The sequence below is a fragment of the Anas platyrhynchos genome, chromosome 4 (genome assembly GCF_047663525.1).
Source record: "Anas platyrhynchos isolate ZD024472 breed Pekin duck chromosome 4, IASCAAS_PekinDuck_T2T, whole genome shotgun sequence".
Classification (NCBI taxonomy): Eukaryota; Metazoa; Chordata; class Aves; order Anseriformes; family Anatidae; genus Anas; species Anas platyrhynchos.
The window spans coordinates 53,622,419-53,636,722 of record NC_092590.1 but is presented as its reverse complement, the minus strand read 5'-3'; the positions used below and the strand labels follow the sequence as shown (position 1 = coordinate 53,636,722).

The 14,304-nt window shown below is 34.5% G+C and overlaps 1 protein-coding gene across 4 annotated transcripts in view; it reads right to left on the bottom strand.

Annotated features, from left to right (window-relative positions):
• The window catches only part of GABRA2 (gamma-aminobutyric acid type A receptor subunit alpha2), a 61,951-nt gene that overhangs the window by 22,518 nt on the left and 25,129 nt on the right, over nt 1-14,304 (bottom strand). For all 4 annotated transcript variants that reach the window (XM_027457149.3, XM_027457148.3, XM_021269847.4 and 1 more), the window contains 2 exons: nt 11,905-11,972; nt 1,466-1,686 (listed from right to left, as the gene is read on the bottom strand). In XM_027457149.3, the coding sequence (XP_027312950.1) occupies nt 1,466-1,686; nt 11,905-11,972 (289 nt within the window). The remainder of the gene's footprint in view (nt 1-1,465; nt 1,687-11,904; nt 11,973-14,304) is intronic.

Below are 14,304 nucleotides of genomic sequence, written 5' to 3'. Positions count from 1 at the left end.
CATCCAACCTGGCCTTGAACACCTGCAGGGATGCAGCAACCACAACTTCTCTGGGCAACCTGTTCCTATGTGTTCCTTAAGTGAAGAATGTCCTCCTAACATCTAATCTATATCTTCCCTCTTTTAGTTTAAAACCATTTTCCCTTGTCCTATCATTATCTGTCCAAGTAAAAAGTCTCTCTCCATCATTTTTATAAGCCCCCATTAAGTATTGAAAGGCTGCAAAGAGGTCTCCCTGAAGCCTTCTCTTCTTCTTCTTCTTCATGCTGAAAAACAGTTTCAAATGGTATTTTTTATTGTTTATAGTATATAATTAGAAAACATTTTGGAGGGAGAGAATTTCATTTAGTTTATAGGGAAACAATCAGAAATATTGACTTGAGCCCAATACTATAAGTAGGGTTCTCTATTTCCAGCACACTTTTCTGAACCTCTCCAGCTACCACATAATTCAATATGATTAGCAGCCTACCTATGTACACACTCAGTACTACAAGGGCTTGGGAGCTGTACAGTAAATCAGGCTTAAGTGATGTCAGTATGGCTGCATGGAAAAGATTGCACAGTACACATTTTTTTTACAGCTCACATTTTATATCTTACTTAGGCCAGGGATTTTAAGTCTCATTTCACAACCAATTCAATTTGTTAAATAAAAGGACAAGAAATAAATGAAGTCAGGAGTTTCTGGAAATTTGGATATTTCAAAAAATCCCATATAGATAGCATTATTAGAAAAAGAGCAATCAAAGAAGAAATCAGTTTTCTGATTCAGAATCAATTTTTATAAAAATGCTGCTTATGCCTACGCATACATGATGTTTACAGTTTTTAAATAAATGATTTTCCAACCAAATTTAATATATTTTACCAGCTAAATGTTCATCTTAGCTTCTAGTCATGTCAGGAAGCAAAAATGAAAACTGTAAGTAAAATACTGTAATTACATAAAAATACATAGTTATTAGCGAGTAGGGTATATTTTCCATACAGTTCTTGATAAAAAGAATTTGAGGCTGTATTAACCCCTTTCACTTCTTCTCAACATTCTTGTTGACACTGATCTCAGTAATAAAGTTGTCTAATGGCTCACATGGCCATTACATACAATGTGTGTAGTAACAGGCAGAAATCTTATGCTTGTTTAATCCTTCTAAGATGGAGCTTGTAAACTCTTGCATAGTAATTCCCATCTGAGAGCCTCGAAGCACGTAATGCAGGTTGTCGGTATCTTTCAATATGCTATACAGGTATAAAAATTGAGGAACGCGTAGGAAAAACGATCTACTCAAAGTCAACCAACAGATTTGTAACAGAACTGGAAATGAAACATACATCTTCCTAGTGTTTTTCTGCTGGGTTACAAATGGAACAAAGGGGAGTCTTCCTGGAATCTTATTTAATTGTTACCTGGAAAAGTCATATCAAGAAATAGTATGAGTAAAGAACAGAAGAAAAGACATACCTCATGGTGTACAAGAGAGTTCCATCATCTTGGATTCGCAGAAGCTTGTTTGGCATTGTCATATTATGAGCCACTGACTTCTTCCCATTGTGAAAAAATGTATCTGGGGTCCAGATTTTGCTGGCCATTAAGTTGTTCAATCTAAGAATGTTCATTGGGCCCTTAAACTTTAATCTCTCATCCTTCCATCTCTGACGGAAGAAAACATCTATTGTGTACTCCTGTAATGGAATAAAGATATGCTTTTTGACACAATGAAAAATGTATCTGCTTTTTGAGGACCAAAACAGAAAAGCCGTGGTTGCAATATTCCTTTGGCAAGATTGTTTCAACTATCATGTGAAATTGTATAATACTGAGAATAATAAACAGGAACTCAAAGTACTATTGGTATGACATTCTCCTTCACAACTGCTAAATGTTGTTTGTATGTCAAACCCTTCCAGTATTTAGATTTCTGTACCTCATACATATAGTATCTGTGACAAAGGTAATTTCAATAAACTTAGTTTTTTACATTAAGAAGTAAGAAAAAAAAAAACAAAAACAAACAGAAAGATATAGTATTACTCGTGTAACAGATGCACCTGTAGGAGAATAATCCAGCATTTCAATAGCATGGAGAATGGCTGAGAGGAAGAAAACAAGCCTATCCATAAATTGTAAAATATATGCAGGCTGATGGGTTTAAAGAAGATTTTTGGAAAAGGCAAAGTAAGGACCTATAGAAGTATAGATTTTATTAGCAAAAATACTTAGATAAGGAGCAAAGCTGACAAATAACGGGTGACACACACTGTATGCTGAACTGTCTGGTTTGATGCCTAATATTGGGAAGGAAGTAGAAAAGGATGCAAGCAAAACAAACTGATGACCTAGACCAGATGCCTGTGGCACACAGTGCTAGTTATTCCATCTGCTATTTTTTATTGCTTTTCTAAAAAAAAAAAAAAAAAAAGCTGATTAAACATTGATAATGTAAGTTCATTAACTAACTTTAAATTGAAACTGTAAATGGATTAGTGATTTGTTATTGTCAGCACAACACATAAATTGGAAATCAAAGACCATAAAAACTTTGTTGGAAATAAACTGCATTCTGTGCAGCAGCAAATGTTACCTTGGAGCAACTTCAGTTTTGTCAGACAGGTGCAAAATGGGCCTATGATTTCAAAACATGACTATATTACAACAGCTTGTACTATTACAATTACTCTGCAAATGATACAACTTCAGCAAACCATATTTGAGTATACTATCTTTGAATGGAAAAGTCCTAATAAAATTCTACCAATATAAAATATTCAAGTTATTTCCAGACAGAAGTGATTGGAAAGAACTTAACAGTCCTCATCACTTCTTGCTGTCTCCCTTGTGTGCTGAGCAGACAGCAAGAAGTGATAGCCCTTCTTAGCTCCTTTTCCTAATGGTCTGATTTTTTGGGGTGGTCGTTTTGGGACCCAGGAGTTGGACTCGATGATCCTTGTGGCTCCCATCCAACTTGATATATTCTATGATTCTATGACTCTATTATTTTCTGCATGCCCAGGAGCTGAGTGGGTCTTTTCCAAGATAGAGACAGAAGCTAAGATCTTTATGTGGAATAAAGGAAAGAAAATTCTGTTATCTGAAAGATCATGACAGGCGTAGGGGAGAAAGCAGTTGTAATTAAGAGCTGTGACAGGTGCTTGGGAAAATCCTTTAGGAATGATATAATGAGGTACTTGTAAACTAACCTGACAAAACACACAAGCCCAGTTTTTAGTTATATCAAGAGACTTTACATTTCATAACACAATTTTGCAATTTTTTAAATTCAAATTATAGTTACTCAAACAAATATTAAACAAAACTAATACTGCCATACATTGAAAATTAATTTGTTTGGATTTCTTTAACATCAGTTGTTACTACCTATAATAATATTTTAGTAAACATATCTGTAAATAGACACTGTTTCATGACAAATAATATGCCCATTTCTCTGTAACAGATTACATTGAATAGTTCTGCTTTATTTTATAATTTATATGTTGTTTGCTAACTATCCTCTAACTTAAAATCCCATTTTCAAATTCCAAGTTATCTAACAGTTCACTTATGGACCAGGGAAAGTCACAAAACCATAAAATAATGGATGACCAAGAGCAGCAAAAACTACATGCTTGAAGCAACAGGGGGAATATATGACATTTGTCTGGAAATAGCAGGTAGTTCAAGGAAAACAACTGCCCTGGAAGCTTTCTTTTAATATCTGTCTGAGGGACTTTGCCAATAAATCATGCTATGCATGAGAAGATTGATGTTTGAGGTATACAGAAGTGGAAAGAAGACCCTGAGGGAGTAAGTCTTTGAAATCCCTCTAAAATTCAAGAGAAATGAGTGATAAGTTCTACAAGTTCCTTTGAAAAATATCTCTTGCACACAAATGATTAGAATATAAAGTTTTTGTAATGTGTCCATCAAAAAAGAATTTCAAAGGTCCCACTTCTTCACCGTCGTCCGTCACATATAAAAAGAATTACCGGAGATATGAAAGATAAAAAAAAAAAAAAGCAGACATGAAATGCCACTAAATCAAAACAGCAACACTTTAAAAAAAGCACATCTGATGTCTGGACACAGCTTAGGACGCAAAACAAATAGAAGAAAACCTGATCCGTGGACTTGAAAGTTTACACTGATATATCCCAATTTATCTACAAGTAATTCTGTTCTCTCTATTGGCATATTTCCAACCAAATCATGCCAGAAAACTTTGTTTGACAGAACATCTGATTTAGAAAATGGAAAGAGGGATTTACCCGAGGTCTGGTGTGAATAATCATGAATATCACCTCCTTCCATTCACCACAAAGTAATAAAATCCCACATAGCTCTTAACTTTTCTTCTTCTAGACATCAATGCATTTGGGAAGGAAGTATTGGGATCTCAGTTTTACACAAAGGGAAACTAAAGCATTGAGATGACCTTAAGTTGTTTCAGTCCATTTACAGAATGATTACAAAAAGCAAAGTACAATCCATGCCTCTTGAATCCCAGTGCTGTATTCACTCATCCATGTTCCCTCCTGAACCAAATCTGTTCCACTTATGATCACAAATACCACTATGATGATTACCATGTAACGAAAACAGGAAGCTAATAAAATATTTTGAATCTAGTCAGTATGATACAAAGTCAACATTTACCAAGAGATTCTACATAAATGTTATGTAACGATTTCCTATTCCGTCTACATATATATTTTGTGGTAAATGCTGTGTGGTGCTTATTTTCCAATCAAAACTAACATTCTTTTAGAAATGCAAATCTGCATTATAGAAAAAAAATACTCAAATTAATACCTGATATTCATTTAATACAATCTGAAGATATTCTCCTATATGACAAAAAGACCACTATGTCTCTGGACAGTACCAAACTCTTGTCCAGTGCTCAGTACACTATCTCCACAAAATCACAGCAGCATACTTCCAGAAGTACAAAGGGGTTCTGTGATCTGTTCTAGACAAACAAATGCTTCCTATTGATTTATGTCTGAAATGGTGCTTTTATACATGTAGCTGGACTCTAACACAGTACAATTAAACATAACAATTCAAATATGTATTATGTCAGCTTACACATAATTTTAAGGAGAGGATAAAATTCTGTAATAGTACTGTAATAGTACTAAGAAGCACTGAGGCTCTGCTAGTTCACTGATCAAAAGAATAAAATGGTGAAGGAGCTGCACTCCTCTTCTTGTAATGCATAGTAGTTTTGCGCAACAGTATGCACAGTAAATATATAAATATTAGTATCTCTGAGAGAAGCTTTAACTGAGTATAAGTTAAACTCTTCACCTTGTATGACAGTCATCTTTTTTTTTTTTTTTCTTTCCTAAGGCTAAATTTGTATGGGAAAAGCTCAAACAAAAACAAAATCTATTCCCACCCTCTCAGATAACGGTTTTGGGATTTTGGCAGTGTTTGCATCTGGAGTAAAGATGGAAGTGTTCCAAACATCTTGAGATTGCAAGTGTCCATTAGCAAGCTGCATTGTTGTGAAGCAGACTGAACATTTTATTAAATCACCTCCACCACACTCACCTAACAGTATTGAGACTGAAAGATTTCTGGATGCAATTCACTCTCACAAAATCCCTCAACACTCTAGGCACAAACACTCGGGCTCTATAGAAGTACTATTAATACATTAGCTGTGTACGAGTAAAACTCGCTGCGTGGATGTATAAATGGATTCCATTTGACCTTTTCCAAAATTTATCTTCTGATGCATATAAACCACAGAACATAGAAGAAAACAGCAGACAAACAGACACTCATTTCAGGTTTTTGAGAGAGGCGGGTCTTATACACTGGTGAATAGAAATCTTGAAAGTATTACAAATAAAAACCCTCATGGAGCAGGGCTGAGATTTGAACTGCAACGTTGGTTATTTTTTAACAAAATACTTAACAGCCCTATTAAAATCTTAAATATTCTCTTAATAATCACTACATTTCAAACAACTTTCATTCATTTTTAAATATATCAACATCTGCTAGATATTTTCAACTTTTAGTACTATAAAAAAAACGTGGTATATTTCTAGGGAACTGTAGCATGATTTTCCTCTTAGAAGAACTTATTTCAAGACTTTTATTTCTGCTTCTTCTGTCAACTTCAGTCATTTTTGTCTAAGCATTTAATCTAAATTAAGTATTTGAAAAAATTCTGGAAAAAATGTGTTTAACCAGTTTGAATGATAGCATCTAAGGGAAGAAAATGTCTTCTTATTCATATCCATTTATGAAAAGGTGATTCTCTGAATGGCTCTCTCTCTTTCCATAGATCTGATGGAGAATGAACTCTGAGTCTAAAATAAGCACTGAGGAGAGATAAGAGAGGAACGGGAAAGATACAAATTGAGGTTACTTAGAGATTAAACAATATTATTCACAGTACTGTCACTGAAAATACAAACATTTCTCATTACCCTTTTTTGTTCAGAGATGGAGAAAGAGCAACCCTGAAACACAATGGATACCTGGTGCCAGGGACAGGAATCCAAATAGAAAGTACATTGGGAGCTAATATCAGTGCTTGGGCACAGTCTCTGACAAATGAAACTCTGATATTTATCCACTTGACAGGATACTGCACAGGAAAACAATGCTTTCCAAGAGGATAAAAGGACAGAATTTGTGCAGACCATCATATGCGGTATCCTCCTTAAAAACTGCCTATGGATTTCCTTGCAAAGGCAATGATCTTGGCCTATAATAAAAGGGAATACAGCTACCAATTCACTGACTTTTCAGAAATATATCCATGATAAAAAGACGACCTAGATGCTTCCCAGTGCCCTAGAGAACTAATTGTATTTACCATTTCTGTTTGCCTTTTAGTCTTAATCTACACTTCTGTAACTGAACTAAAATAAAATCTACAGTAAAATAATTGCTCTTTTTAGTCTTTGGGAAAAGAAAATCATCATCAAGTAACCCCTTATTCCAGCTGGACAATATAACCCCTCTAGATTCTCTTCCCAGTTATGAAACCATACCTAATAATCAGATCTTGAAACAGCTAAAACATTAAGTTTTATAGGAAAAAAAAAATCTGAAATACAGAATAGAATTATGAATTCTGAAAAGCAGATACAGAAAAATAAATGTGATCTGGTGTTCAACCTCTTCTGTGAAGAAAAATCCTCAATTGCAGCAAGATACTCCTTGTGGTCATTTCTGGTTTGACATTCAGTCTTCATTAAAAATTCTGTACTGACTACATTTGAAAAATCAGAAATGTGTCTTGAAAGTTTAATTGCAAATTGACGATATGAAAGGCTGTGTTGCATTGAACTCATATGATCTATGTATAACCTAGAGAAATGTTCATGTTTCTCGATGCTAGTGTGAAAAACAAGACTATCGGCAAGAGATTAGGAAAAATGTTATGTAGAAACATAAAGAGAAAATAAAGACATAACCACAGTAACAAAACTCTCCAAATACAGTAAGAAATTAGAAGTTGAAATATAAAACTATAAGAAAGCCTGTTAACTGTAATATTAAGGAAAACTGATTTAGGTCCTACCACCTACTATTGTATTGTAGGGAAGTAGGAAAGACAGTTCCCAGTGATAATTAGACAGGCTGCTGTGAGGCAATACTTTGCAAAAGCTTGTTGGAGTTTTCTTCTCAGTAGACCTTATATAAAGGTTCTCAGTGGCTATATGCTCTGTCTTATATAAAATAACTGTTGGAGGAGCAAATAAGCTTTCAATTTTTTTTTTATATATTTTTTCCTCTCAAGCAGATCAGCACTTATATAGCTATCTGGGAAATTTTAGAAGCCAGAGTGGTAGGTGAGCCTGGAAGGAAAGTAATTCTGAGAAAAATCTGTAAGAGTAATTTGTTTGCAGTACTAAAACCAGAGCTATTGGCATATCTACATAGCTATGCCAATCATCAGACTGGGATTAATATTATTTACTAATTTTGAAAATATATATATATATATATCAATTTTAATTGCTTCAGTTAAATCATTTCCATTTTATCATCCTGGGAACCATATTCCAACCAAAATTATCCTTCACTTTAGAATTTTCAGAAATGAAATAATTTAATTAAAGATGTTTTAATTAGCCACTCTGATCATAAATTAACCTTATAATTATCCTTAGACAATTAAGAGATGCATTGTTTTTCTATTGTTCTGTTAATTTGGGGGGGGGGGGGTATTCTGTTTTGTTTTAAGTAATGCAGCTTTTCTTCTCTCAGGCTAATGTCAAAGTAAATTTGTATCACTGATCTGGCTGCAAGCCCATAAGGCATAGCATCATAATACTGAACTTAAACATTTTGGAGAAATAGCATCTCAAAAAAACAGAACAGTGAAAACAAAACCTGTTTAATCCCATTTTTGTTTGCCTTCTTTGATGCTCATTAGTTTGCAAAAAAAAAAAAATCCTGTTGTATATTGGCATTTTTTTTGACATTACATACTGTGGGTAATATACAACAGCATTTTTATCACACAGCTAATATGGGTGCAGCCATATTTTAGTCACAGCAGTTCACTTGAATTGCAGTTTGCAAAAGAGTTCTAGCAAAGATTAAACAGATTTGGCAGATGACTATTTGGGGCAGAACAAAGAGTACCATTTTTTAATTATTATTTATTTAGTCAAAATGTTAATCCAGAATGAAGATTAAAAACTTTGACTCGAATCATGCTTGCAGAATAATCTGAGCTTCAGATTTTACCTCCTGAATTTATCAACCACAATTTCAGCTAGTCTAAAAATAGTCAGAGATCAAATTTGCCTGGACTTAACTACTTTATGTCAATCACTTCATGCTACTGGAAAAATATAGAGAATTTGTATGAAATCCTACACTCCAGCAACCATACTGAGTCACAAGTTGTACACAATAACGTATCATCATTAATGTGAACTACTATACCTAGTGAGGAATACAGAAACCTCACAAATTCCTACAAACCCCAAACCAGTTAAGGTTAGGATGATATTTTATCAACTTTTTGAATCAACATGGATATGCAACAACAGCGTCCTTAGACCCAATCAATCTGTAATTTTTATTGTGTCACCTCTCTGTTCCATGCTATAATCACATATCAACCATCTCCAACAATAGTGAGTTCCCTTCCTGTTTTCGATAAGCTTTCTTCCTAAGTACTGTTGCTTTTCACAAGATGCTAACTGCCAAAAATAAATAAATAAATGAATGAATGAATGAATGAATAAGTAAAACAGGCAAATAGATAGTGCAAAGGGGTACAGTCCTATGTCTGCTGACCTTCTTTGTTAAGAAAAATCCCAGGGGAAGGAATTCTGCTGGCAGCAGCGACTCTGAAAGTTTTGGACAACAGCAGTGCCCAGTCTGAAACCCTAATGGGACTGAAGGCTTCACTCACGCTGTGAAAACAGAGAGTTCCTCAGGCACTGGAACCCAACGTTACTAAAAAGCCCTGCAATTCTGTTTGGGCTCCCCTGAAGACTTAGGAAGACATGGACAGAGGCCAAACTTATTTTCCAAGTGAAAGTTGTCAGGAGAAAAGTTAAAAAAAAAAAAAAATATTCCAGTGGTGACAACATTTACAGAAGAAAATATCCTTGAACTCTCTGTATAGTAGTTTACATTATCAATTCAGTAATGCAATACCTAAATGAAACAGTACTCATTGTATAAACTCTAATGTTACCTTTGCATCTGACAGAATATGAGATAATTTGGAAGTTATTATTTCAAAATTTATATGTTGAAATTTTCTAATCTACTGCTCATACATTTCAAAATGACTTAATAATTAGCTACTTAAGTTAAATTAACCCTGAAACTTGTAGCAGTAGGTATTAAACTGCTCTTATCTATCTACTTTTTTGCAAATAAACCTCCCCATTACAGTAACAGCTGCCATTCTAATGTACCATACTCTGCTTCGATAATACCTCAATACAGTAGTTACAGTAGTGATATCAAATGACCTGAGAGCTTACTGTGTTGTCATATCTGCCTGTGTAAATGGATATCCAGAGTTCTCCATACATTTACACACTGATGTCAACAGTGTTCCAGGAGCTTGGTCAAGGAGCTTTTCATTAACGCCCCATTTCACCACAAGTGACCTGCACAGCCATTGATAAATCTCCCTGTACCACAAACATCACATATTTAAAATTGTTTTAACTTTATCTCCCAATTTTTCAGGAATGCTGTAAATGTGAGGACAGTGAAGTCATGCTAAACTAGAGTAACAATGTCAAGTGATGTTCATATAGTCACTTTGCATACAGTGTGGGTACCCATTTTTTATAATTCATAATAAACAAGAATCAATTCAGAAACTTAACATCATTAGGAAAAACACCTCAAGAGAATCAGTAGCACATCCAGTGTCAAAAGAAAATAAATATACCTTTTTTCTATGAAAACAACTTTTCATGTGAAGCATCAGTAATTTACTCTTCACAGTGGAAACAAAGCTCAAAAAAATGGAACAACCACAAAATATATATATATATATATATATATATCTCAAAAGCTATGATTGCTAGTCAGTGAACAAATACCTTTAAAAACAGATACTTTATTATAAATAATATTTAGTTTCATTGCAACCTAGCATGTAGAATCAAAATGCTTCCTGTTTTGCATGATGCATGTGAAAGTTTTTACAGAAAAAAAAAAATATATATATAGACTGGTTTTAAAAATATTATTTTTATGCATATACAAATACAATGTGTTATATTTCATATATTATCAATTATGTTTAAAATTCTTCATAAATAATGTTATTACTTTTTCACCACAATTACACATAACCTGCTTTCTGTATCTCACATAGTCCTATGTCCATTCATCTGGTATATGTGTCTTAAAAACATAATAACCCAGATACTCATAGGGCTCTCATATTGTAAAGGAGTGGTAAGGGCAGCTAGATGAATTTTCTGATTATGTCGTCCTTCCCTTCTTTCCTATCAGAGGTGTTTTATCCGTGAAGATTTTCCTCCCTAATCTGCATCTGATTTGCAGTGAGCCTACAAAGGACCCCTTGTCTCAGAGTTTTTTGGTTTTTTTTTCATTGGTGTTTTTATGAAAAACTGTGATCCAGAGCAATATTTTGATATTTTCTTTCTTTGTAATGTCACTGACTTTAGATGGCCCCTGTTAACACTAGTAGACCCAGGGACTGCAAAAATCCTAAGCACTCAATAAAAATTATAAACTCTTGGTTTGGGGCTCATAAGAATATCAGGCCAGAAACTCTTGCTTCGCTGAAATATTTTTTCATGTATTATCATTGCAGAAATTTTTGCTAAAATTCAATTCACAAGGTGATGACTACATTTATAAGAATTTCATTAAAAAAAAAAAAAATCCATAAAAAAAACAACTTACCAAAATAGTGGAAATTTTGATAAACCTTTTTTCCATAATGTTAGTTTACTAAACAGTGCAAATGATGCAGGACAGATTAGTAAAACCACACAATTGGTGCTGATGAGCCAACTTCCAAGCTAAATTTCAAGAGTATTTTTGCAAACTAATTCCAGTCAAGTCCCACAATGCTCTTACAGTGCACTTTCCAGTTTAGTTTCATCCAAAACGAATCCAGTTCACCCACCTCAAGACTGCTCCAGAATATGAACCATACGTACAGTCAAGGGGGAGTATAAACAGGAGATTCAGTGGTACAAACTGAATAGTTAATACAGATGTACTTGTCATCTAGGGTCTATAAACCAATTTCCATCTTTGGAACTTCTGAGATTTGTTACTTCCTGACTTCAGGAAAATTGCTCTTAATCTTCCCACAACAAATGAAAGGAGGATGCAAGTTTAAAAGCAAGTTTATAGCATATCTCTTTACATCTTTTACCACACATGCAAAGAACTCAGAAACTCACCATATCTGTGTCTGAAACAGGTCCAAAACTGGTCACATAGATGTTAGTGAAGACTTCAGTAATACTATCTGATAAAATAAATAAATAAATAAAGTAATCACTTTAAATCTATAGCACTTCAAACTCTCTATACAAAATTATGCAACATTTTGAGCAAGTTTATGCCCTTATTTATTCCACTGAACCAGAATCCTGTTGTAAATACTTGGGGTCTCTACCCCGCTTGATTATACTGTGATTACAAAGAGGTGATCAGGCAAGAGTTTGTCCCACTGTGTAGTTCATTTCAATCAGAAGACTATACAGCTATCAGAAACTACATACATATTTCCCATATCTCTACCAGCAAATATAATCACACTGTATTGGACTGAACGAGGTAGTACAGTTCTAAACATATAATGCCTTTTTTGCAGAGGTATTATCTCTGTTTTTGCAGATAATTCCTATTAAAGCTTTTCTAGTTCAAGGCTGTTTTCTTCATCCTGAACAGTTTTTTTCAAAGCCAAAGACAAGAAAGAGGTTACAAAACAATTACAGACTACACCAAACGTAACACTTGACTGTGTTCTGTATTTGAATTGGGTATTTTTTAAGTGGCATGCTTTAACATAATGGTTCTTTCCCTTGATATGTGATGGTCTTGAGATACTGCTGCAATACTATAAATACTGTTAAAAAAAAAAAAAAAAAAAAAAAGTGCTTCCAATCATTGGAGCCAGACAGCCACGAAGTCAGAATATTAAATATTGTACTGCAGGGAAAAATAATTGCTGAGTTTTCTGTCTTCAGTTTTCAATTAGACTCAAAACTGAATGATATTTGCTAAGAGGGATAGAACACGCAGGAAATTTCTCACAGCCATTGCCAGCTGCTGTCTGTATTCAAGACAGTCAACACGAGGAATTCTCTGCCTTAAAGCCAGTTGCTGGCTGGATAAGAAATATTTGAATACAACTAGCTGCACTTTGACTCAACCCAGAATTTTCCATTCCTAAAAAAAATACATCCCTGTGACATGACTGATCCTGGTATTGTATTATAACTTCTATATTTAAGCATCATTTAAAATGGATGGCTAATAGTTTTTACATTGCTAAAAGCTACCTTTTGACAAATATGTGGCACAGACAGATTTTATGTGTAATTGTACTGAGGCCAATAATCACTGCCCTCTATTGGAAGAAATCAGCAGTACTCACCCACGACTGGAGAAGCTCTACCAGCCACCAGGCAAAGGCAAGACTGTTGTGTCTATGTGTGGCTGCACAGAGAGTAGTGTATTATCAAAGGGATGTAGCCGCACCCAAAGCAGAGATGGAGGTGATACAGTGCTTTCAGTGAACTTCTGGAGCATGATGAGAGCACACTCCCCCACTTTCACTTTTAAAGAAACTTGAATTTGCTTCCTTAGACCAACACTAGACACATATTCTTTACAATATGAGACTTGGTAAAGCCTTTCCTCCAAAAAGAGAACCTTCTTTCCAGGTCTGTGATTGCTTTTCAAGCAAATAAATAAAGGCTGACTGTTACTATGTGTCGTTCAGGCACTCTGAAAGTTCAGTAAGCACATTTTCCCTGAACATCTTGAGAATCATTTATTTGTGTGACAGAGATCTCAGTAATTTATCCTGCAGCATCTACAAAAAAAAAAGCAGAGTTGATTTCTACTCCAAAGAGTTTACAAACTAATTTTAAGTCAATGGACAACAGAAAGTGCTGTGTCTGCACCATTATTAATATTCACCAAACATAAGGTATGTGTCTGGCTGAAGTTTAACACTGAAACAACAGGTACAGTTCAGAAGACTAGTGACTGCACAGTGCCTGTGGGAGACTCTCCAGAAAAAGAATTATTCTCTCCAAATGGTTACCTGGCACAGGGTGAGATGCAGTGGAGAAGTGACAAGACAGACTACTCTTCAGGGGGTAAAACAATGCTGCAGGGACTAACTGTGAAATTTGGCCTATACTGTAATGACAACACACAATCTTAATTACAATTCTACAAAAAACCGTGCTGTTACAAATATATGACTGACAATCAAGTATCCCAATGGCAAAGAACCAGGGTTAATTTCAATTATACTGGTATAATCTGAGTGAACTCTGTCTGAGGCAAGAAAATCACTTGGCAAATCTGAATCTGTTTCCTTTCCCTCAACCTCCCCTTGTCTTCCCCCCACCCCAAAAAAAAAATAATAAAAAATTGATGAAGCATGGCTCTCTTGTAACTTTACCCTAATGATACCAGTTGTTTGCATCTGACATATTATTTGTCTTTACAATTCGCATGTAGTAAACTTGAAGGACATAAAATCTTCATGTTTGCCTTGCATTTTAAGTTTTTATATTTAAAATAAATTAAAAAATAAATCCTATATCCAATCACATTAT